Source organism: Melozone crissalis, unplaced genomic scaffold (genome assembly GCF_028551555.1).
Source record: "Melozone crissalis strain CALT ecotype California unplaced genomic scaffold, PUWL_Pcris_2 ptg000012l_1, whole genome shotgun sequence".
Classification (NCBI taxonomy): domain Eukaryota; kingdom Metazoa; phylum Chordata; class Aves; order Passeriformes; family Passerellidae; genus Melozone; species Melozone crissalis.
In genome coordinates, this window is record NW_026535790.1 from 15,669,923 (window position 1) to 15,694,611 (window position 24,689).

A 24,689-nucleotide genomic window follows, 5' to 3' on the forward strand; every position below is an offset into this window, starting at 1 on the left:
TTGTGTCTCAGTCACCCTCCCCAAGCTCTGATATTTCACTTCTTAGGTTTCCCAGGGCTTGTGTTGCTCCCTTCAGCAGCACTGACAACAAATCTGTCCAATATACGAAATATAAAGTCCTCAGCAGCAGATTGAACACTTCAGGCAGCCAAGAACATCCATCAGATAATTGCTGCAAAATATTTAACACATCTATTAATTATTGTGGAATCCTGTTCCACTGAGCTAATCCCCTCTTTAATTAGTTTCCTACATGTATTTCATAACTCCATATAATTCCATCTGTGGACTCACAGCCTTCTCATAAATGCCATTCCTCAGCTTTGATGGAGCTCTTGCCCATCCTTTCTTATTTCCCACTTTCAGGTGTTATTTCCCTGATGCCAGGTGTGATATTTGGGCTCCAAGGCCCAGGACGGCAGCCCTGGAAGCAGGGCAGGGGAGGACAGCCCTGCCAACACAGCACCAGGAGCTGCAGCAGCCAGGCAGGGTCAGCCCCAGGGATGGACCCCTCACACAGATCCCAAATTCCTCCCAGCACTGCTTCTCCTGGCAGCAGCTCCTTCCCTGCCCCATGGTGCAGGGCCCTGGAACACTGAGCCACCACCCCTGCAGGCATTCACACACCCACAGGGATCCTCCTGACCCCCTCATCCCATCCCAGTGTAAAAAACCCACAAACGAGTTCACCAGCTCAGCAGAACATAATACAACCCAACAGAACACATCCTACTGCCTGCAGGATCCTGCTGGATGTCTGTCATGTCTTCATGAGCCCTCAAACCAAATCTGAAAGCCTTAGCCCTGATAGCTGGAAGTGAAACCTGTTAAAAGCCCCCCCTGCTATGGGATTTCACTCTGGGGAACAAAAGAAGGGCCCTGTGACTACAGGAATGTTTGTCTAGCACGCGAAATGTGAGTAGTAAGTGAGCAATACGAAATAGTCATCATTAATGAATACCAAACATGTAAAACCAAGCAACTTGGTGTCATTTCTCCAGCTTTTAAAGAAAGCCAATGACAGCAGTGTAACTTTTAATGAAAACCAACGAGAGCAGTGTAATTTTTAATGAACACCAAAGACAGCAGTGTCAGCACTTGGGTGAAACCTGCCTGCCCTGCGTGCCCAGGGCACCCCGAGTCCATGCCCAGGTGTGGGGCAGGAACTGCCCAGCCACCACACCCAGCGCCCGGGCAAAGGTCAGTGCCAGGCTCCCCACCCCGGCCCCAGCTGCCCCGCATTCCTGCGCACCCCGGGCCGCCGATCCTGCCCGGTACAGCCCGGATTGCTCCGCATTCCGCCCGGGATTTGGAGCTGGGGCTGACACACGCAAACAGGGAATGCCAGTAATCCCCCAACAACATAAAACACCCATTGATTCACGTGAAATGGGAACGAGAGGACGAGGCTGGTGAGGAAGTTGTTCCCTCTTTAATAGCAAAACAAACCTATTAAAAATCTCCTCCTTGGGCTTTTTAGCTGGCACACCTGCCCTGGGCTGTGTGGGCTCCAAGGAAAACAAACACCCGTGGAGGGAGTTCTTGGAAAGGAGGCCACCAAGACATAAACTCAGATAATAACTTTACACTATCAGCACCAGTACAGACTTTCAATTTAAACCCTCAGTATAAGAACTGACTTTCAAATTAATCTTTGCTAAAAGAAGAGGAAGTTTCTGCATTGATTTCTGCCAGAGAAGCAGTGCGGTGACATTTGCATGCTGCGCTCGGGGACAGCCGCTGCTGCAGGGGACTTCCCTGTCTGGGCACAGATTTGTTACTGCCCGCTTGGGTTAAAAACCTTCCGAGTGACACTGGGGCAGCTGGAACCCGGTGGCAGCCGTACCTACAGGGCTCCTGGTGGCTTTGTTAAAATCAAACCCTGGGGAGGCGAGTGAACTCCTGGGGAGGCACTCGGGGAGCGTTCTCAGATGGGAGAGAAAGCAGAAATGGGGCAAACACCTCGGCAGAGAGGAAACGAAAGGAAACGAAAGGAAACGAAAGCCGCCGGGGCGCAGACGGGCAGCGCCCGATGCAAATGGCCCCGCGGGGACCGGGAGGGGCTCGGGACCCCCGAGAGCCCCCGGAGCTCCGGGACTCGGCGTGGCTGCGACCCCGGGCGGGCGGGGCAGAGCCCGGCACGGCGCGGACCGAGCCTTCCCCCCATGGCCCGCCGCTGCCGTAATGCCCCCGAGCCTCTCCCCCGAACGGCCCCGCAGCCCCCGGCCCGGCCCGGCCCCGGCGCCGCCGCCCACCTGCCCACGGTCTGGTTGGCCAGCTGCTTCATGCGGTTGAACTGCTTCTTCATGGCGGCGGCCGCTGCCCCGGGCTGCCCGGGCCCCGCCGCTCTGCGCCGGCCGCCCCCGGCCCCGCCGCCGCCCCAGCACCGCCCGCCCGGCGCGGCCCGGCCCCCGCCGCTTCCGGCCCTGCCCTCCGCCCGCACCGCGCGTGATCGGCGCCCCCGGCCCGGATGTCCCGCCCGCAGCCCGGATGGCGCCGCTGCTCAGCGCCGCGGATCTTCCTGCGCCGCTCGCTCGCTGGCGCCGGGTGCCGCTGCTTCACGAGGGGCAGTGGGACCGATCTCCCCGGCAGGGCCGCCCGGTACCGGACAGCCGCAGCCCCGCTGCTCCGCCGAGCGGTCCCGGACTACAACTCCCGGTTCGCCTTGCGCTACCGCCTCCGCTTCCTGGTCGAGGCGCTGCATCCCGCGAGCTCTCATTGGGCGCTGTGCATTTCCATGAGCGCACGGACCAATGGCCGCCGAGTTCCGGCGGGGGCTGCCCAATGAGCGGCGGCGGGGGGCGGGCCGCAGGGGCGGCGGCAGCGGCCGGGCCCCGCGCGCTCCATGGCGGCCGCCACCGGCCCCGACGAGGCGGACGAGGCGGTGCGGGGCACCTGCGAGGACGCGTCCGTCTGCAAACGGTACCGGAGCCGGGCCGGGCCGGGCAGGGCCGGTGTTCCCCGGGCGGGGCTGGGCAGGGCGCGGGCGAGGCTCGGGCGGCTCCCGGGAGAGCAGAGCAGAGCAGGAGCGGTCCGGGCCCGTCCCGGTGCCCGGGCTCTGTGCGTGCGCCCCGGGCTCAGCGGCCGCAGGGCCCGGCCGGGTCACGCTCGGAGCAGCGGGGTGCTCCGGGACCTGCGGTGAGCCCCGAGCCGCCCCCGGTGCCTCCAACCCCGCCGGGCCCGTCCCGAGCCGGCCTGCGGTGCTTCCCGGTGCTAACGGCGGGTTCCATAGCGGAGCCAAGAACCGGCCTGGCGCTTTTCCGTCTCCTCCCTGCTCCCGCCGGGATGGGCCCTGGCAGGGGATGGCGTCACTGCCCTGGTGTGTGAATTTAACCCCTCTCTTGGTCGGGCTGTCCTTTTGGGCTTTAGAGCAGCAGAGCGTTTGTTAGGTGGAGAGCTTTCCTTGGGGAATCACTTGTAAAAGCCATAAGTTCTGTTAAACAGAACTGTTTTACTGTGAACTGATGTGGCAGCTCTGGAATCAGTGCAAACACCTTGACTCATACAGCAGGTAGAAATAAAGCCTCGTTTGTGTGCCTGAGGAGCTGCAGACAGACAGTTCATCTTCTGGCTCCCCCGGGAGGGAATATTTGAGATTTGGGTCTTTGCTCACAAGATTTCATCCATTAGTGGAGAGGCCATTAAAAGGATGCTTGTTGAATATGGCAACAACTGAAATGTCTAACTAAACTATATAAATTCTTAACTCAGGTAGTTCCACACATGGAACAGATTTTTAAACCATGTCTGCATGTGCACACCCAGGGCAGAGGGACCCTTCCAGCCTGTGTATCTTTTAGGGTAAATTTTGGGGGCCTTATTTCATAATTCTCTCTTCCCCTGTTGCTGCACAGGTTTGCTGTGAGCATTGGCTACTGGAAGGACCCTTACATCCAGCATTTTGTGAGACAAGCCAAAGAGAGGAAGGCACCTGAGATCAACAGAGGCAAGTTGGAACGGGGATGGGGACACCTCACCTGTCCTGACAGCACCTCTGCACCCTGGGGTTGGGGGTGGGAATCTGTGAGGGAGTGAGAGGAGGTTTCTTCGCAGCAGTAATTCCATCCATGCTGTGTCTGATCTTTGAAATATCTGTGAGTCAAAACTCTCTTTCTTTGGTTTTTGAAAGCAACTCTATTTCTTTCCTTTTCTGCTGTCTCTGCATGTCCCAGTGTAGAGATCTCCTCAAAGCAGTCAGAAATGCTGGTTTGACCCAGGGCAGTTGGGTCCCTGCAAGTAGAATTATTCTGCTCTGCTTGAGGTGAGACTTGACTAAAACTTCTATTTGCCCAAGGAGTTGGGTTTTATCAGTGCATGGGGCTTTGTTTGTAATTAAAAAAGAAAAAGGAGAGCCCTTAGGTAGTTAAGAAGAGGGCATTGTTGTCCCTGCAGAGTGCCTGGGGACCTTGCTGAGTGCTGACCTTGGCGAGCTGTGTGCCAGGGGTGACTCCCAGCTCTGTGTGTGCTGCAGGTTATTATGCTCGAGTGCACGGGGTCAGTTACCTGATCAAGGCTTTCCTGCAGAAGACACAATGCAACTCTCAGATTGTCAACCTCGGGGCTGGCATGGACACCCTGTTCTGGAGGCTGAAGGTAACGGGGGCTGCAGGGCCAGGCCTGGCTGGGACAGGGGCTGGGGGACCCCTGGGGGGCTGCTCTGGGGGACCCCTGGGGGGCTGCTCTGGGGGACCCCTGGGGGGCTTCTCTGGGCTCTGCAGCCTGGCTCTGTGCCACAGGGCAGCACAGCAGGGCTCCCACACAGAACCCCACAATAGCTGGGCTTTGGGGGACCCCTGGAGATCATCCAGAGCAGCCCCTGGGCAGGCAGGGTCACCTGCAGCAGGTGACACAGGAACGTGTCCACAGCTCTGCCACCCTCATTGCAAAGAGGTTCTTCCTCATGTCAACATGGAACTTGTTGTGTTTTAGTTTCTGGGCACTGCTCCTCGTGCTGTCCCTGAACAGAGTCTGGCACCATCCTCTGACACCCCTGGGAGGGATTTGGATGGATTGATGGGATCCCCTCTCAGCCTTCCCTTCCCCAGACTGACCAGGCCCAGCTCCTGCAGTCTCTCCTCATCACAGAGATGCTCCAGACCCCAGATCATCTCTGTGGCCTCTGCTGGAGCCTCTCCAGCAGCTCCTTGTGTTTCCTGGGGAGCAGGACTGGGCCCTGCAGCTCTCCAGGGATGGGTGCAGGGGCAGGAGCACGCCCTGACCTGCTGCCACACTTTCCCCATGTGCCCTGGGATTGCAGTTGTGAGTTTATTTATGTAAATCGTGGAATCACAGATGGGAAGGGATCTGGAGAATCATCCAGTGCCACCCCTGCCATGGCAGGGACACCTTCCTCTATCCCAGGCTGCTCCAAGCCCTGTCCAGCCTGGCCTGGGCACTGCCAGGGATGCAGGGGCAGCCCCAGCTGCTCTGGGCAGCCTGTTCCATAAATAGCAGTGTTAGTGTGTGTGTAATTCATGGAAATTCAGTCACTCAGGTGTTGTGTGATGGTGTCATTCTGGGTGAACACACCTCTGAGTGAATTGTCTTCCCACTAGCATTTGCATGGGTAAATTTGGGTTCTGGAGGGAGGCCTGAGGAGCATTTTGCTTGGTCACAATTTATTGTATTCCATCAGTGGAAGGGAGACAATTCTGATTTTTTTTTTCCCTGAGCTGTGAAGCTTTTCTCTTAGCTGCCTTTCCACAAAAGCTCTGCCCAAATACTGTTTTGGTAACAGTGGCTTTCAGAGCTGAAGTGGGGCCTGTCATTCCAGTTCTTTGTCCTGGCAGAGAGCAGGTGTGGTGCAGTGAATGAGCAGGGAGTTCCTGGAGTGTTGAGTGCTGGTCTCACCTCAGAAAGGCACGGGGTGACAGCCAGCACGGGCAGCACATCCCTCACAAAGGCCCTGCTGCAAGGGACAGGCTTGGCACTGTCCCTTGGGAAACCCTGCCAGCGTGGAATGAAGGGCTTTCCTCGCTTTTGTGGTGCAGGCAGGCTGCTGTGCCTGTGCTCTGGGGGAGAGCTGCGGTGTGCTCCCTGTCTGGGTGAGCCTGTGCAAAACCTTCCTGCTCCTCCCTGCAAGGCTGTGCTGGCAATCCTGTGCTGGCAATCCTGGTGAATGCTGTCAGGGTGCTGTGTGTGCTCTCCCACAGCCCCAGACCAGGCTGCAGGGTGTGTTTCAGTATCTGTGTCTGGGGTTAGAGTCCCTCTCCTCTCAGGTGACATCCCGGCCCCACCTGGACACGCTCCTGTCACTGCTCTGGGTGAGCTCCAGGGGCCCCTTCCCATCTCATCTATGCTCCTGTGATTGCATCAAGTGATAAATCATTTCTTTAGCTCTTAGCTCTCAGCTGGGTTTTGTTGGGTTTTAAGCCGTGGGACACTGTTACAGCACTGGTACAAATGTCACTGTAAGCCAAACCAGAGCTGTTCAGGATTTTGCTTGTGTCTTGTCCTGTGCATGTGAAACTTGAGTGTCCCTAACTCTAGTGTCTTCCTGCAATTCCCAGGATGAAAATCTCCTCCCTAGGAAATATTTTGAAGTGGATTTCCCAATGATCGTTGCAAGAAAAATACACAATATCAAGTAAGTCTGTGTTCAGCTGTGGGGACTGGCTGTCAGTCAGGGCATTATTTCAGTCTCTGCTGAGAAACTCTTCGTGTTCTGGGGTGTGAGGGTGGGCAGGCCCTGGCACAGGTGCCCAGAGCAGATCCTGGATCCCTGGCAGTGCCCAGGGCCGGGCTGGATGGGCTTGGAGCAGCTGGGACAGGGGAAGGTGTCCCTGCCATGGCAGGGGTGGCTCTGGGTGGGCTCTGAGGTTGTTTCCCAAACCATTCCAGGACTGTATGTACAATAAAGGCTCATGGGGCAGGCAGGCTCTGCTGCCCCTGTCCCAGGCTGCAGAAGGGGGTGGGTGAAAGCTCTGGGGAGGACAGCCCTGAATTCCCAGATGTGCCTGTTCAGTTGGAAGCAGGACAGCTGGGAGTGTCCTGTTGGAATGAATCCATCCGGGGTTATTGAGGGCTTGTTACAGTGCCTGGATTTCTCTTGAAAGGTTCTCTCAGAGTTAAAGAAATTGTGTATAAAAGTCAGCTCCTAATTCAGCAGGCTTGCAAAGGTTTTCCTTTCCAGCAGAGGGCAGAGATATTCCCTCAGCTGCTTTTGGCACACACGCACAGACACACACACACATATATATATATATATGTTAAGAAAAAAGCTGTAAGCTCTCTGTTCAACAGGCTTAACTGCTCTGAGATGCTTCTTCCTTCTTCCCACAGATCAAAACCTCCCCTGTCAAAACCAATTATGGAATCCCATTCAGGGGACTCTCTTCTAATAGGTGAGTCATCTTCAAACTCAGTCAGTGATGTACTGCAGCACTTTTAAAACTTTTCTGATCATTTTGTTCTGCTATGTGGGCAGGCTTTTAATGTTTGAAATGCTGTTTGGACAGAGAATTGGGAGGGAAAAGAAGCTTTTTTCTTCTCTTACAGACTCCTGCCCATTTGTTCTGTGTCATGTTAGAAATGTCTTCTCTTTAAGTGGTTTTATTCTGGCAGAAAGTTGTTGGGTTTTTTCTTTTTCTCTCATATGTAGCTCCTTTTCTGTCACAGGAAAGGAAAAAGTGCTACAGAGAGGCATGGATACTGGATTAAAATATCTGTTGAGTGTTTATCTGCTTTCTGTCTCATTAAGAGCACAAATCTTTACATTGAGCAGCGTTTTCACAGCAGAAACACAGCCTGCACAGTCCAGGCCCATGAGCCAGTGCTGTTTGTTACAATTTAGTGTTAAAAGGATAACAATTTCAGGTGGTGGCTGTAGTCTCTTGGTTTGTACCCTCATTAGGGAACAGAAGGTTCTGGGCTCCCATCCCTGGAGTGTCCATCCCTGGCCAGGGCTTGGGGCACCCTGGGACAGTGGAAGGTGTCCCTGCCATGGCAGGGGTGGCACTGGGTGATCTCTAAGGTCCCTCCCAGCCCAAGTCATTCTATAATTGTAATTTTGTGTCAGGACTGCACCTGAGAACCTTTTAACCTGTGGAAAATTGCCTGGGTTCCATTGAGTTCATGTTCTCAGTGCAGGTGCTGAGCTGCACCAGCTGTCCTGTGCCAGAGTGTGCCAGAGAAATGGCACAGTGGTGGTGGGGAGGGAATGGCTCTCATATGGATGAGGAGCTGGGATGGAGGGCGAGCATATGCTGTTCATTTTTGTTCTGGAGGAGAGGGAGATCTGTGCTTGAGGGTATGTTGTTGTTCAACACTAAGAAAAAATTGGGAAAATAGTGATTAGTAAGTGGCAGCTTGTTGGCAAATCCAAACTCTGAAGAGTGGTAAAGAACTGCAGAAGTATCTTGTGAAATTAGTGACTTGATGATGATTTCAATGTGGATTAATAGAAAGTGATGCACATGGGGGGGAAAACAGTTTGTGCCTCACATGTAAATGATTATTGCTGCCTTCCTGCTGGATCTGGGTATTAGAATAAATAGATGGATGAAAGCACGAGCTCAGTAATGGTCCAGAAATACAAAGCAATTCTAAGTACTTTTGAGAAAAAGCTGGAAAACAACTTGGGTGCCAGTGTTAGATGATGTTCCCTCTCTTTGACTTTTCTTTCCCTTGGGAGCTGCTGTTGGCCTCTGGAGGGCTGGGATCATCCTGGGGAGCCCTCTGGTCTGACCTGGGATGGTGTTAGACCTGCAGGATTGTGGGGTTACCACTGGCACAGGGAGCAGCATTGCCAGGGGGGAATGGCTCAGGATTTTGGAATCCTGTCCCTGTATCTGCCTCCCCGCCTCACTCACACTGCTGGCTCTGCACACCAGCAATGGTTTGTTTAGGCTGTTTGGAATCCTGGTTTGAGTTGTGCTGGCTCTTTCAGCTTCCCTCCATCCCCAGAGGTTCTTGTGGCCAGTGTGGGTGTCAGGGGACGTGCTGGGCTGGCCCTGGGCTCCCAGGACAAGCTGAGAGCGTGGCAGTGCCTGCTGGGCTGTGGCTGGAGCTGGGGCTGGGCAGAGCAGGCTGCAGGGGCTGCTGCTCTGGAAAGCTGCACAGGTACCTGAGCATGAACATCCCAATGAAATCACTGGGAGTCAATATATCCTGCGTGCTGCCTCTTGGAGAAGCTCCAGGAGGTTGTTGCACTAATGTGAGAAGGAAGCTGTGTTGTGGTGGCAGAGGCAGAGCTTGGTGTGCCTGGAGGCTGCAGGGCTGCCCCACAGCTGGGTCAGGGCAGCAGGGAGGGCCTGGGGCCTCCCTCTGCACAGCAGCAGGGCTAACACGGCTGGAAGAAAAGATTCAGCGTGCTCAGGTCAAAAGGCAGCTGTAAGCAGCTCCTGCTACTACTCAGTTACTACAGGCTTGTCTTGTTCTGTGCCTGTGACATCTGAACCACTCGTGCTGTTCCTGTGTCCAGAGCCATGGACAGTAACCACACTGTGTGTGCCCAGGGCAGAGCATTCTCTGTTGGTCATCCCTGGACAGCTGGACCTGTGCCCTGGCTGGGGTAGGTGAGGTGGGGGGCTCATCTTTCCCCCTTCCCCATCCCCTCCCTTGTAGTTCTCCAGTTAAATCTGAGTTTGGTGTTTCTCAAACCTTCATTCAGCCAAGAACAGAGAGAATCTTTGTACAGGATGAGGGTGAGCATCACACAGAGCCCAGGGCAGCTCTAGAGGAGAGCACCCAGCCAGAGAACCTCACTAAACCCAACCAACCTCACTAAACTCAACCAGACAACCTCACTAAACCCAGCCAAACAACCTCACTAAACCCAACCAACCTCACTAAACCCAGCCAAACAACCTCACTAAACCCAACCAACCTCACTAAACCCAACCAGACAACCTCACTAAACCCAACCAACCTCACTAAACTCAACCAGACAACCTCACTAAACCCAGCCAAACAACCTCACTAAACCCAGCCAGACCACCTCACTAAACCCAACCAAACAGCCTCACTAAACCCAGCCAGACAACCTCACTAAACCCAACCAACCTCACTAAACCCAGCCAGACAACCTCACTAAACCCAACCAACCTCACTAAACCCAGCCAGACAACCTCACTAAACCCAACCAACCTCACTAAACCCAGCCAGACAACCTCACTAAACCCAACCAACCTCACTAAACCCAGCCAAACAACCTCACTAAACCCAACCAACCTCACTAAACCCAGCCAAACAACCTCACTAAACCCAACCAACCTCACTAAACCCAACCAACCTCACTAAACCCAGCCAACCAACCTCACTAAACCCAGCCAAACAACCTCACTAAACCCAGCCAGACCACCTCACTAAACCCAACCAAACAGCCTCACTAAACCCAGCCAGACAACCTCACTAAACCCAACCAAACAGCCTCACTAAAAACACCAGGTTTTGGTGCTGGTGCCTGGTAGGAATCAGTGCCTGGAGTGGGATTTGCAGTGGTTTAAGCCCCAAATGTCACTGGCTGTGCCAGCACTAGGGCACTGGCCTGAGTCACAGCACTGCAGTAGGAATGAGCAGAGGGGTTTGAACACACACACACAGAATCAATTCAGGTAAAACCAACTCTTGTTCCTCAGAGGAAATCAATGGGGAGCATGTGACCGTGCTGCCAAGCTGGGACTGGATTTTCCTTTTCCAGCTGCCCTGTGCATGGGCAGGAATTGTGAAATCCATTTGCAGCGAGGCCGCTCAGCCTGGGCAGCGCATTGCTCACTTCATAGTTCACAGAACCCCCTGAGTGGGGAGGGACCCCCAGGGACATCCCAGCCCTGCCCTGCCCTGCCCAGCACAGCCCCAGGAGCCCCCAGCTCTGCAGGGAGGTAGGAGTTGGTGCCAGACCGTGTCCCAGCCGGTTTTGGGGTGTTTGTGGATGGACTGTGGCCTCCAGGCTGGGGACAGTGGCAGGTCCAGCTGTCCCAGCTGTCACTGCCCTGCACTCAGTGTGTTTGCTCCCTAAGGGAGAGGTGATGGAGCAGCTGAAGTTTGCCTAGTTCAGGATGATCCGACTGAAAAGGGTGAAATTCAGGTGAGGTGCTGAGGAGAAATCCTTCCCTGGGAGGATGGGGAGCCCTGGCACAGGTGCCCAGAGAAGTGTGGCTGCCCCTGGATCCCTGGCAGTGCCCAGGGCCAGGCTGGAGCAGCCTGGCACAGTGGAAGGTGTCCCTGCCATGGCAGGGGTGGCACTGGATGTCTCTATGATCCCTTCCAACCCAAACCAATTCAGGTTTTATGATAAAAATGCTCAAATCAATGAGCTGTGAGCAAGGAACGTTTACTTCCACCTTGGAGTGTTTGTGCTCCTTCTCTCCCAGATCACTTAAAAAGTTTTGTGGTTTATTTCTGGCTTTTATTTCTGTTCTTTATTGAGGTATTTGTGTGACCCAGCCTCCGAAGCCGGACAGGGAGCTGGCATTAATTCCCTACTAATTGTGGTGGCTGACGCTCGCTGTGCCGTATCCATGGACAGAAACCAGTCCCTATTTAAACACTTCCCTGTGTGTGGTGGGGTTTTTGGGTGGCTTTTTTTGATGCCATTATCATGGCCTTGATGTAATCACTTAAATAGAAGGGTGTGGGAAGTAGTAAAGCTATTACAGAACATGCACATGGAAAAAGCCTTGACTCAAAATGTTGAATCATTCAACATGCCGCACAAGTTTTTTTTCTCTTTTCTTCCCTTGTAACTCTCTTTCTGAACTGTTTCTGGTTCCTGGATCTGCTCCCAAGTGCTGCTGGAATGGCAGCTATTTCCCTTGCTAGCGCCACTTCCAGAGAGCTGGTCACTTGAAAACCAGAGGTGATCCTCTGGGGTGTTTGGTCACTGTGTGTTGGGATAATTGGGAATCCCACACGTGTCCCCAGTTGTTTTGTTCATGAATGGAAACCCCTTTCATCCTGCCCCTTCAGCCACTTCTCTGCTCCCTCGGGCTGTGCCAGGGGAGGCTCAGGCTGGACATCAGGAGGAATTTCTCCATGGAAAGGATGGCCAGGCACTGGAAGGGGCTGCCCAGGGAGGCCTGGAGTCCCCTCCAGAGCCATCCCAGTGTTGTGCAGGGCTTTGGCTCTGCCTGGGTTTGATGGAGCCCTTGGGAAGGGCCTGCTGTGGGCACTGGGCTCCTCTGGGCGCTCTCGTTGCTGCTGGGTGTCAGAGTCACTGATGGCAGGAGGCTCTGCTGCTCCCTCCCAGCTGTGCCAGGATGCCAGGGGCTCCTCTGGGATTTGTCCCTCCTTCGTGCTGGGGAGCACCCACAGGGTCCTGTTGTATCCCTGGGGAATATCAACAGCAACAGAATACCCTCTGTCATTTGGCTCTTTCCTTAAGTGCCATCACTAAATCATACCAAAAGGCTAAATGATATCTCTTTTTTGGCCCCCAGTCTCTGGCTGCTCCCCATATTTATTACATAACTACATATGCAGTTAATTTCTCTAGCTATATCTGTTGTTAATATTTGAAATATTGCCACTTAGCTTAGCTTTTCAGAAATGGATGTACTTTTATGTAGCTCCTATGTACATACATTGGGCAGCCTAAGAAGGCTCCCCAAACCAAACACAAACCCTGCCTTTAATCTTGCCATTTTTCTTCTCTCTGCATTGCTGGAAACCATGGTAACAGCTGGGCTAACCTCTCTGCTTCAGCGTGGCTGCAGAGGCAGAGCAGGCTCCTGCAGGGTCTGCTGGTGATGGAGAACACAGCCAGGAGGGGAATTCGTGGCTTGAAAAGAAGAGTTTGCTGCTCACAGTTGGGTGCAACAGAGCAAACTTGGGCTCCCTGTGCTCCTGGGGCAGTGTTTTTGATTGATAACTGCACATCCCTCACTGATAATGTTGGTGTCTCACATTTCCCTGCAGATTCCCACAGCCTGGACTCCAGTCAATATTCCTGTGCTCCTGGGCAGTGTTTTTGATTGATAACTGCACATCCCTCACTGATAACGTTGGTGTCTCCACATTTCCTTGCAGATTCCCACAGCCTGGACTCCAGTCGGTATTCCATAGTAGGGGCAGACCTCCGTTCCTCCTCAGATCTGGAGGAGAAGCTGAGGAAACACAGCTTGGACACACAGTAAGGGGTTTCATTGGCTTTTGGTGGGTGTTTTCCAATGGGGGCTTGTGGAAGCCCTGGGCCAGGCTGGGCTGGCTGGGAGCTGGGACAGTGGCAGTGTCCCTGCCATGGCAGGGGTGGCACTGGCTGATCTCTGTGATCCCTCCCAACCCAAACCATCCCAGCATTCTGTGATTTCTGAGTTTCAGCTCTGTAATTCTTTCCTGTGGCCTCCTCTCAAACCCCTGTTGTTTCCTAAACGCTTTGGTGGGGCTGCAGCGGCGTCCTTGGGATCTGAATCCCAAAGCTCCTCTGGGGTTCTCTTGTTCAACACGAGGCTTTGGGGGGGCAGGAGTTGAGTTTTTGAGTGGATGATGGACAGACCTTTCAAATGGAAGCAATATAAATAGCAGAGATCTGGCTGGGTGGGAGAGAGCATATGGGGAAGCAGAATGCATCAAATTGCCATTTAATTCTTTACACTTCCATCCTCTGAAATGTTGCCTTGCTTGCCTACATTGCTGCTCCTTGTGGAATTTCTCCTGCTTCTAGTGACTTTTTTTCCCCTTTCATTCCAGCAATTAAAAGCAAACTCAATAATTGTGAAGAAATCACTTGTGTAGATGTCTATTTTTGTTCTTTTGTGGATGGAGGGGGAAGAGGCAACGTGCAAACTATGGATTACATTTTGTTAGATAATAATATGTGAAGATTGTTTTACAGATACTGAACAAATTTGTCTAATTAAAATTCTTCCTAGAACTTCTTTTAAAGAGAACTTTTTTTTCTGTTTGTAATTAATGCCTGATTTCACTGATCTCTACAAGAGTGGGAGCTGTGTGTACAGGGCACAGTTGTCCTGCAAAGGGAATTTTAACACACACAGTTCCTGCTGTCAGAGAGGACTTACAGAATGCACAGTGTTCTGTGCTCAGGGCTGACTTTTGGGGAGATTGATCCCTAAAATCTCTGGTTCACAGGAGTCCCTGTGGTTCATTAACGCACAGCTTGAGAGAGCCCAGTTTGAGTCAATGTGATGAAGAGATTTCATTCAGTCTTCAGTGTCTGGTTCATAAAAGATGGAGCTCTTTCAGGAAATTGTGCAGACATGGAGTGACTTGCTTGCTCTCAGTCCTTAGCAGATTTTTCTTGTTCCTGTGCTGGAAATCATGCTCTGCTGTGGTTTTGTTTTACAGTTTGCCAACGCTGCTGGTGGCCGAGTGTGTGCTGGTTTACATGACCCCCCAGCAGTCTGCCAGCCTGCTCAAGTGGGCAGCAAGCACCTTCCCCGTGGCCATGGTTATCAATTATGAGCAGGTAAAACCAGAGGGGCATTTTTAGGCCTGCATTGTTGTCACTAAAATTGCTCTCGTGGGTGGGAGTTGTTGGGGAATGAGAGTGGGCCCTGTCCTTTTGTAGGAACAGCAGTTTCTGCTGAATTTCTGGAGTAATGTGTTTTAACTTGTAGCTTGGTTAGCTCATTGTAGGGAAAATACAGCTATTCTGAAAGACAGTTTCTGAAGTATGTTGAAGCAAAATAATTGAGACTTAATCCATACGTGGAAAAAACCATAGAATATTGATTTAGCTAAAGCAGAGCAAAAAGAACCGACGCTGAGTGCTGGCTCTGGCTGTATAACATTACATAATTGCCTCTGTGTTCTTTGGCAAAGTGCAGCAAAAATCACATCAGCCTGAACTCTGGTTCTCCTGTGGAAGTAAAACAGTGCCTCAGGGGAGCTAGGTGGCTGCAGGAGTTAGCGACAGCATCTTCCAAGCTGTCAGTGCCTGCTGGAGAGCTGGGGCAGCGGCAGCTGTGCTGCCAGCCCCGGTGTCCCTGGGGCAGGGGCACTGTCCCCGTGGCTCTGGGCTGCTCCTGGGCACCGGGAGCTGCTGTGAGATGGCATCTTGTGACCCAGGCAGTGCCGGGGTTTGGCAGGCTGTGCTGTGCCCTTGTGTCCCCAGGTGAACATGAGGGATCGCTTCGGGCAGATCATGATCGAGAACCTGCAGCGCCGGCACTGCACCCTGGCTGGGGTGGAGCTCTGCAGCTCCCTGGACTCCCAGGTGAGGGGCACGGGGCTGGCACTGGGCTTTGCTAACCCGGCTGGGAGTTCTGAGTGTGCCCTGGGGCTCAGCAGGGGCCAGGGCAGGGGGGGCAGGCACTGAGCCCTTTGCTGGCCACGTTACTGTGGAATTGGGGCATGGTGTTTGGAAGGGACCCTGAAGCCCGTCCAGTGCCCCCCCTGCCATGGCAGGGACACCTCCCACTGTCCCAGGGGGCTCCAAGCCCTGTCCAGCCTGGCCTTGGCACTGCCACAGCTGCTCTGGGCACCCTGTGCCAGGGCCTGCCCACCTCACAGGGAACAATTCCCAATTCCCAATATCCCATCCAGCCCTGCCCTCTGGCAGTGGGAGCCATTCTGTGTCCTGTCCCTCCATCCCTTGTAAACAGTCTCTCTCCATGTTTCTTGTTGGCTCCCTCAGGCCCTGGCAGGCCACAGTTGGGTCACCCAGAGCTTCTCTTTGCTGGCTGAGTGTCAGTGCTTGCACAAAGCCCTGGCTGCCCCTGCAGAGATCACAGCACACACTCAGTGAGGAGTCTGGGAGCTCTTAAAGGCCAGCTCAGTCCGCTCAGTGAGACCCTCAGGGGGAGAAGCTGTGCTCTGTGCTCGCCTGGAGCCTGTGGGAGCTGTGAGAGCTGTGCTGGCTTTGTTTTGCAGAGGGAACGGCTGCTGGGGAGTGGCTGGGACAACGCCCATGCCGTGGATATGATGAAGGTGTACAGCTTCCTGCCACAGGCTGATGTCAGAAGGTACCACTGGGGGAGAGACCCCAAAGTCATCCTCAGGTGCCATTTCCAAGGGCCTTCCCAAGCACGTGGGATCCCCTGGTGGAACATGAGGCTGCCCAGGGAAACACAACCACACAACCACACAGCCCTCCTGAGCCTGAGGCTCTGCACAGCCCCCAGGATCACGCCTGCACTGATGATCCAGAGGGTGAACGCTGCCAGGAGCAGGCTGGGACAGTGATGGCTTCTTTGGGTGTGACAGGAGGCATCTCCTGACAGAGATTTGCAATGGGAGATGCTCAACACAGAAATGCTGTGTTGAGTTTTTGCAGTCCCCAGGGTGTTCCTGGTGAAGATTTTGGCTGGGGTTAGACCACAACACATTGGAATCATGAGGGGGAGGCTGCTGGGTCTGCAGAACTCAGAGCAGGGACTAAAGGCTGTTTAACAGTCACTACTCTGCCTGGATTTTGTTAAAATTCCTGCATTAAACGCTAAACAGTGGGAAATGTTAAGGAGTAACTTCTTAGGGATATAATGTGAAATGTGAATTGCTGTGAGTCATTAATAGTTGGCATTAGCTGAGCAAGTTACCTTGGTCAGGATATTCACCTGTGGGGGTTTCTCAGAGCCTGGAACTGAACAGGTGAGAGTGGAAATCAGAGGTGGTTTAAATAGGAACAGGGCTGTGTGGTGGGACCATATGGCACTGGTGCAGACACGGAGCTCGTGCTTTCTCTGCAGCATTTTTGGCTACCCTGGATCTGCTCAGCTCCTTGCACTTGTTCCACATGCCAGGAAGTAGGGTTATGTAAACTCTGTCCTCCAGAATCACTGAGGCAAGTGCTCTTTCTTTAGAAAAGTCTTTCCCAGAGTGCTCCTCTGCAGCTCCTCACACCTGGGAGGGCACTGAGCAACTTTGGCCCCTTAGAGCCTCAGCAGCAGCCCTGGTGTTGGTCAGGAGTTACCCAGATGGGTCCTGGAACAGGGAATGCCAGGGATGAGGAGTTGGAAACACCCTGTGGGTCACTTGTTCCGTACATTGGTGGGGTGGCATCATGGACAAGGCCTGTAATCATTCCCTGGAGAGGTGGCTGCCTTTCTGGCCGCAGTTCTCACTCCCGTGGAGTGAACAATGCAGTAACAACTCTGCTGGGAATCCAGCTCAGATCCCGACCTCTGTTTTATTCCTGCAGAATAGAAGCCCTTGAATTCCTGGATGAAAAGGAGCTGTTTGAGCAGCTGATGCAGCACTACTGCATCTGCTGGGCTTCCAAGGACAGCAGCAACCTGGGTAAAGTCCTGCAGCCCTGGGGGTGCCCCTGCCATGGGGATGTCCTGAGGGGGGGCTGGGCTGGGCTGTTTCACCCCAAATCCCCCTGATCCGGGGCTCTGCTGCTCCTCCCTGGGCTGGGAGCTGCTCCCAGCTGGGCTCTGCTCCTCCACAGCCTTTGGGGCTTTCTGGGCCTCCCTGTCCAGTGCAGGGAGCTGGAGCTTTTCCCCCAGAAGATGCCGTATGGGTTCCTTTAAATAACTGCCTGCTTTATCCCATCAGTGCTAATTGAAAGGTTTACAAATCCCATGCATGGGAAGTGCCATATGGGCACACGGTATATGAAGGCACAGTGTCCTGACAACACAAAAATAAATTTGTATTACTTATCCCAGGCTTCTCTGCACTGTCCCCATTTGCAGCCATCTGACACTGAAGTTTTCCACACTGCTTTCTCCCTGGGGAAGAACATTCCCTCTGAAATGAACCCTTCTACCTGTTCCTTTTGTTCTGAAAATTCTGTCTTTCCTGGGCTGGGATTTCTGTCAAAGAGAGAGACTTGATTTAGGCTTCCTGTAGCATTTGGGTGTTGCTGCTGCTCAAGAAATGATAAAATGAGGGGAATTGTTGCTTGGCCGAAGCAGGGATGGCCACAGCCTCTATTTGTCCAGATTAGAAAGGAGTTCTATGCAGTCACACTTTGTCTCTTTCTGGCTGCAGTTTCAGGGATTTCAGTCTTTCCAGGAAAACTCTTGTGTCATTTCTCCCCTTCATCCTCCCTGCTCCTGACCGAGTACCCACCAGCAGATTTTACCTATTGAGATAGATTTATTCTGTTCCTCTGCAAATGGGAATAGATTTGGTCTCTGCAGCCTGGCTGGGCAGCACAGCCTCTGACAGAGCTGCTAAAGGGAGATCTTCAAACAAAAACTGGTAAAAGGAGCTCTTCAACACCCTGCTGCTGCTGCTGTGACAGAGCTGCTGCTCGTGCTGCTGCTCTCCTGAATCCTCCAGAGCTGTGAGCTCCAAACCCATGTTCTGCATTGGATCTCTTCAGGCTGAAGGTGGTGACTGGAGCACAAATCCTATTTTAGAGGAGCCAAGGCCCTAAAGTTCATCTGTTCCTAGCAGTTTTGGGGGGTCTCAGCATTGTTCTGTGCTGGGATTAGTGAAAGGACAGTTTGGGGTTGAGCTCTCTCAGCAGTTACAAAGAGATCTCAGAGGTGATAACCAAGTGTCCAGTGGACATGGCATGGGTGTGCCTTAATCCAAAGCAGGGCTTTTTTATCCTGGGGCAATTTACTGCCCTCATGATGGTACTTTCCTCTGCCTTGTCTTCCTCAGACCCTGAGGTTCCTGAGCATTGTGTTGTTCCTGCATCACAATCAAAAAAGGGTTAAAAAGCACAGCCCAACCTGTTTCCTGCTTTCCCCACACCAAATCCTTTATGTTTCAGTTTTAAAAAATGAAATAACTCTGCAAGCATCCTTCCTGCTGTGTGTAAGGGACCGTGGTGCAGTGAGGGTAGGAATAAACGCTCCTTTCTTGCCCCAAACCCCTCTTTGTTTTCACACAGGTCTGGCAAACATTGACTTCTGAGGGCAGCAGGGAGGGAGCCCTGGGAGCCCAGGGCTCAGGATGGACATGCACAGGATGGGTTTGCACGTGCCAGCCCCGGGCTGAGCCTGGGACACTCCTGGTGCTGCTGCTGGGGACGGGCTGGAGCTCTGGGTGCATCCGAGGAACACTGAACATTGAACATTGCATCCAAGGAGCATTGAACATTGCATCCAAGGAGCACTGAACATTGAATATTGCATCCAAGGAACATTGAACATTGAACATTGCATCCAAGGGACACTGAACATTGAACATTGCATCCAAGGAACATTGAACATTGAACATTGCATCCAAGGAGCACTGAACATTGAATATTGCATCCAAGGAACATTGAACATTGAACATTGCATCCAAGGAACACTGAACATTGAACATTGCATCCAAGGAACACTGAACATTGAATATTGCATCCAAGGAGCGTTGAACATTGAACATTGCATCCAAGGAACATTGAACATTGAACATTGCATCCAAGGGACACTGAACATTGAACATTGCATCCAAGGAACACTGAACATTGAATATTGCATCCAAGGAGCGTTGAACATTGAACATTGCATCCAAGGAACATTTCTGTGGGCAGGACGTGCTCCCGTTCCCAGCTGTTCCACAGTGGACTTGCACGAGTGTCAGTCACTCCTGTTCCAAGCTTGCCTTCCTTAGTTCCACACTGAAAGTCGAGTGTTCTTGGGTTCTTTGGTTTGCCTCTGTGTGTGTTTGTGGCTGTGTAACACGTGCTTGTGGCAGGGGGCTGGGGGTGGCTGAGCAGGAGGGAATTCTGTGCATTTCTGTTCTGTTCAGGTCCCATTGGATGAGGTGTTGGCTGCACTGCCCTGCAGGGCTCTCACTGCTGCCAGGGGAAGGGTGGAGGGCAAGGAGGGCCCTGACTGTGTTCGGGGATGTACAAGAAACTGGAAAAGAGATTGATTTGACTGGGAAGGACTCAGCCTGTGGTGTCAGCGCTGGCATGCTGAAGGAAGAAATGAATCTCAATTTGCACTGCTCCTGGTAGTATCTCTACACCAGTTCCTCCTTCTCTCTCTCCCCTTACAAGAAGCAAAACAAAATCCCAACAGCAATGAAAACCCTTGTCCTGTTGTTTGAAATTGAATCTTGCAACCTTCCTATGAGAAAAATAATAAATGTTTAGTATTTATAATTTGTCTCCTGTCTTCCTTGCTAGAAATGACCGGTTTCTATCTGCTTTAGTGACATTTTTCCTCTCACCAGGAGTGTTTTTAAAGCAGTTGCTGGCAGGCCCTGGCACAGCTGTGGCTGCCCCTGGATCCCTGGCAGTGCCCAGGCCAGGCTGGAGCAGCCTGGCACAGTGGGAGGTGTCCCTGCCATGGCAGGGGTGGCACTGGGGGGGCTTTGAGACCCTGCCAACCCAAACCATTCCGGGGTGCTGTGAAATGACCTTTCTTTCCTTCAGGGATTAAAATGAACCCAACGCCCAGCACAGCCCCACATCCCCTCTGCCCTGCAGGGCCTTCCTGGGCAGTCACTGATGCCCAGAGGCACCAGCCCTGTCCTGCCCTGTCCTGGCATCCAGTGAGGAGTCCGGAGTTGCATGAAAGCCCGTCTCTACCACCAGTTAGCTTTGGCCAGGCCCCTTTGGGACCGTGTTCCCTGAGCCTCCTGCAGCACCTCTGTGAGTGGGAGCCAAGCTGGGTGTACCTGCCCTGGAACATCCACATTGTTCCTGTGGAGCTGCTTCCCCTGGGAACACCCCCTGAGCCGCTGCTTTTCATCTCACAGGCTTGGAGCACAGCTCACTGCAGGGATGTCCTGGCTCCATCAGTCTTTTGTGTCTCTTGTCATGATTTCATCCCTTTGTGTTGGGGAATGATGTCTCAGCCAGCGTGAGGCAGATCTGGAGCTCCTCAACTCTATTTCGGGTGCCTGTGTGATTTGCAGGAATTTAATTTATTTAATGCCAGGGCTTGCCCAGCGTTAGGAGCTGAAGGGAAGGCAGTGGGTGGCTCAGTGCACGGGGTTTCAGCCCCTCTGCAGAGTGACCAGCTCCCATTTCGAGTTTACACAGTTTTCAGGTGCCTGGGCTGCCGGGCACAGGAGAATGTGGTTATTGAGGATGGAAATAACCAGGACAGACAGGGGCCAGGTGATTGCAGGGAAGATGTGCAGGGCTGGGGGGGACCAGCAGCATCCACCCCTTCTGGGGGACCTTGGTGGATTTAATGCTAAGCACCAGAATTAAGAATGTGAAATAGCAGAATTAAGGCCTGGGTGGTGATTTGCCAGCTCAAACACCAGCCTGGGCTGCAGGACTGACACAGCTCCATCCCTGCTCTGCAGCAGGCAGCGCTCAGCCCGCCCTGGGCATCCCTGGAAATTTCCATCAGCTCTGGGGCAGCGATGGGAGGAAAACTCTTACACAAGAGGGCTCTGCGAGGGGCAGAGGTCACCTCACCTGTGCACTGCAAACCATTCTGCAAGTTCTCTTTCAGCCCCTTGTGTAATCCCTGCAAACCATTCTGAAGTTCTCTTTCAGCCCCTTGTGTAATCCCGGGGACTCTCAGATAAACGGGGAAGATAAGGCAGTGTCAGAGGAGCTGCTCTGGTTCTTTATGGCTCCCTGCAAGAGCTGGCCCCGAGCTGCATTCGCTGGGCCTTTCCTTGCAGCACCGCGCTGTGCAGCCCAGAATGCTTTGGAATGACTTTTCTATGGATGCCAGCTGGAATTGTGGTGTTTAAAATGTACCAGGGCCGATTCACAGAGAGCACTCGAAGCGCTTCAAGAGCTTGGAGTGACAGAAAAAGGGAATGAATTCAAACTGGCAGGGAGGAGGTTTAGATTGGATTTTAGGATGAGATCCTTCCCTGGGAGGGTGGGAGGCCCTGGCACAGGTGGGATTCAGTGTCCAGCCCAAACCTGGGGTTCTGGGACTGTGTCAACAGCACTCAGTGATGTCCTTCAGTGCCTGCCTGAGCTTTTTGCAGTTTGGGTGCTCTGGGTTTAGAACCCCAGAATGGTTTGCGTTGGAAAGGACATTAAAGATCATCCAACCCTCAGATCTGGTTTTCTCTGCGGATCCTTATTTGGGTACCTTGGTTTGTTTGGGAAGGCAAAGGGAAGGAGGCAGATCTGCTCAGTGAAATGAGGGGAGGAGTGAAACACTGCGGGTGGATAAAACTGGGGTGTTCTGGCTGTCCTGCCCAGGCGGATGGGAGAGGGAAACGCTCCCTGTGATTCCTAAAAACCATTTCTGGAAGCCTTGGCTCGCTCGGTGCCACCACTTCCTGTACTAATTGACACAGTTGCTATTGTCACTTATCTAACAAATCGGTGCAAGCCCAAACAAGGACAAAAATAAGCGTCTGCTGATAGGAACAGATTTATCTGTTCTCATCCCCACGCCTTTTCCCACGGGCAGGGTTTCCGTATGAGCAAACCTCGGTGCTGAGGATTCCATCTCCTGCTCGGAGCCCTTGGCATCCTGGGGCACCTCCGGGCACGGGGCAGGCGCTGAGGCTCCTGCAAAGGGAACCCTTCCCTCAGGGCTGTGCCTTTGTTCAGTGCTGTCTCAGGCCCGTGCTCAGCAGGAATTGAAGCCTTTGTGGCCTCAATGTGGAGCATTTCCTCCGCAGGGCTCAGGCAAACATCCCGCTCCCTCAGATGGTAAATGTTTAAAAGCCAAGGACAGGGGTTAATCCTGGCTGTGGGCTGTGACCTTGCCGTGCTCTGAGGCCAGCACGGTGCTGGGAGCAGAGCGTGGGCACTGCGGCACCAGCCTGGGCACCTGCTGTGCCAGGGGCACCCAGCAGCACCTGGATCTGCCACCCGGCTGCCTTTGCCTGGGACTCACCCCTGCTGCTGTGGGTGAGGGGTCTGGGGTCTGGGGTTTGGGATCTGGGATTTGTGATTTGGGCTCTGGGATTTGGGGATCTGGGATTTGGGGTTTGGGTCTGGGGTCTGAGATCTGGGGATTGGCAATGGTCTGGGATCTGGGGTCTGGGGTTTTGGATCTGGGGTCTGGGTCTGGGGATTGGGGATGGTCTGGGATCTGGGGTCTGGGATCTGGGATCTGGGATATAGAATCTGCAGTCTGGGGTCTGGGATCTGGGATTTGTGATTTGTGCTCTGGGCTCTGGGACAGCCCAGCTCCTGGCAGTGCCTGCACGGTGCCCTGGGAGCCGCTGCAAGCAAGGAGCAGCTGAGATCTGGAAGTGTGTTACATTGATGTCTCATAATAAACACCCCAAAAATAACTGAAATCTGGATTCCTTCTGCCCAAGCGCAATTTCTTCCCAAAGGAGTGCTGGTCATGCAGGGAGCCGTGGGACAGATGGGTTCATGGAGCTGTGGGGAGCTGGCCCTGGGACACGGTGCCCTGTGAGCTGAGGGGATTGAATCAGATCCCGGGGGTCCCACAGGTCTGGGGGTTCATGGGGGCCCCAGGCCAGGCAGACCCAGCTGTCACCCTCCACATGCCAGCTGTGTCTATCAGTGATGCCAGGAGCTCCTGGCTGTAGGAGGAAGCTCCTGGGGGGCAATGGGTCAATGGAGGCTCATTTAGGGGTGCCCTCACTGGGATTCAGCTGGGGGCCAATGGGTCAGTGGGGGCTCATTCAGGGGTGCCCTCACTGGCATTCTCCTGCCTGACCCCTGTCAGCACTGTGGCCACAGGGACAGGCAGTGGAAATTTCCTTCCCATCCCCAGGGCCTCGTGACAACACCATAAACCAGGGAGGTTCTTTACCTGCTGACAGGAGAGAAGGGCTCCTGCGAGCCCCAATCCCCACAGCAGCACAAACACGGGCTGCGGGAGCTCACTCCAGGCTCAGGGCCCATCCTGCAGGGCTGGGCTGGTCCCTGCCTGGGTCCTGGGCAATTCCTGCTGCTCCAGGAGCTGCCCTGGCATCACCCTGGCAGTGCCCATCTCTGGGTGGGGTCACACTGATCCCTCCCAGTCAATGCCCCAGATCAGCCACATCTGGATCCCTTCAGCCCAGCTCAAACCCTCCCAGTGAGCCCGTGCTGGTCCTGCTGGGAGCTGTGGGCTGTGACCTGCTGGTACCTGAGGGTGCCCCCATTCCCCCTGCCCTGGCTGAATCTGCTGTTCCAGCAGTGATCCCCGCTGGGACGAGGAGGGTTTAGGCAGGGTTTAATCAATGTTTAATCAATGCCAGCTTTGCAGTGGCTGCTGGATCCCTGGCACCGCTGCCCTCATCTTTATGGAGAGCAGTGCAGGAGGAACAGGAGCCCCCAGCCTGGAACCCTGGGCAGGATGAGGGCTGGGCTTTACAGGAGTTTGGACTGATGGTCTCCACTCACAGGGTGGGCAGGGGGTGGCACAGGTGCCCAGAGCAGCTGGGGCTGCCATGGATCCCTGGCAGTGCCCCATGGATGGGGACAGAGGAAGGTGTCTGTGCCAGGGCAGGGGGTGGCACAGGGTGCCCAGAGCGCTTCAGTGCCTCAGAGCACTGCAGCAGTTCCTCAGTTCCAGCCCCAGTTTCTCAGAGCTCCCTTCCCTCCTGAGCCAGCCTGGGGTTCTGGGCTCCAGCAGAGCCCGGGCTGCTCTCCAGTGGCTCCTGCAGGCCCCAGGGCTGAGCACGGGTGCCACACTCCACCTGTGCGGGGCAGGAACCCCTCCTGACCCTTGGCAGAACCCCTCACACCACCCCACCGCCAGCAAGGGAGAAACCCCCCAGCCTTGAAGCACGGCGTGGCAGCGATAAGGAGCTGTGATACCCCTGGGGGCCGGCCCTGCAGCTTTTATGGCCCCTTTTTTTCCCTTAGCAATGCAAATCCAATCTGTATTTAGAGCCTGCCGTGCCGAGCTGCCTGTCAGACTCGGGGGGAGCCCTGGGGTGGGTCCCTGCTGAGGGTCCCGCAGAGCCAGCTGTGCTCCAGCTGTGCCCTGGGCTGTGCCCCAGCCGTGCCAGCTGTGCCCGGGGCTGTGCAGGGCATTCCTGGGCACCCCCGCCCGCTG

General features: G+C 54.0%; 2 protein-coding genes and 1 long non-coding RNA gene across 4 annotated transcripts in view; 1 reads left to right on the top strand and 2 right to left on the bottom strand.

Moving 5' to 3' along the window:
• ARHGAP17 (Rho GTPase activating protein 17) overlaps positions 1-2,328 on the bottom strand; it is a 43,960-nt gene extending 41,632 nt beyond the window's left edge. For both annotated transcript variants that reach the window (XM_054271270.1, XM_054271271.1), the window contains exon 1: positions 2,256-2,328. In XM_054271270.1, the coding sequence (XP_054127245.1) occupies positions 2,256-2,308 (53 nt within the window). In that variant the 5' untranslated portion in view covers positions 2,309-2,328. The remainder of the gene's footprint in view (positions 1-2,255) is intronic.
• LOC128934041 (uncharacterized) overlaps positions 1-24,689 on the bottom strand; it is a 207,620-nt gene that overhangs the window by 73,540 nt on the left and 109,391 nt on the right. The window lies entirely within an intron of this gene.
• On the top strand, positions 2,826-18,888 carry LCMT1 (leucine carboxyl methyltransferase 1). Its single transcript, XM_054271300.1, has 11 exons — positions 2,826-2,922; positions 3,855-3,946; positions 4,472-4,593; positions 6,510-6,586; positions 7,282-7,343; positions 12,967-13,069; positions 14,245-14,365; positions 15,014-15,115; positions 15,772-15,863; positions 17,039-17,136; positions 18,692-18,888. Exons 1-11 carry the CDS (start codon positions 2,846-2,848, stop codon positions 18,712-18,714), a joined length of 969 nt encoding a protein of 322 aa, XP_054127275.1. The 5' UTR covers positions 2,826-2,845; the 3' UTR covers positions 18,715-18,888.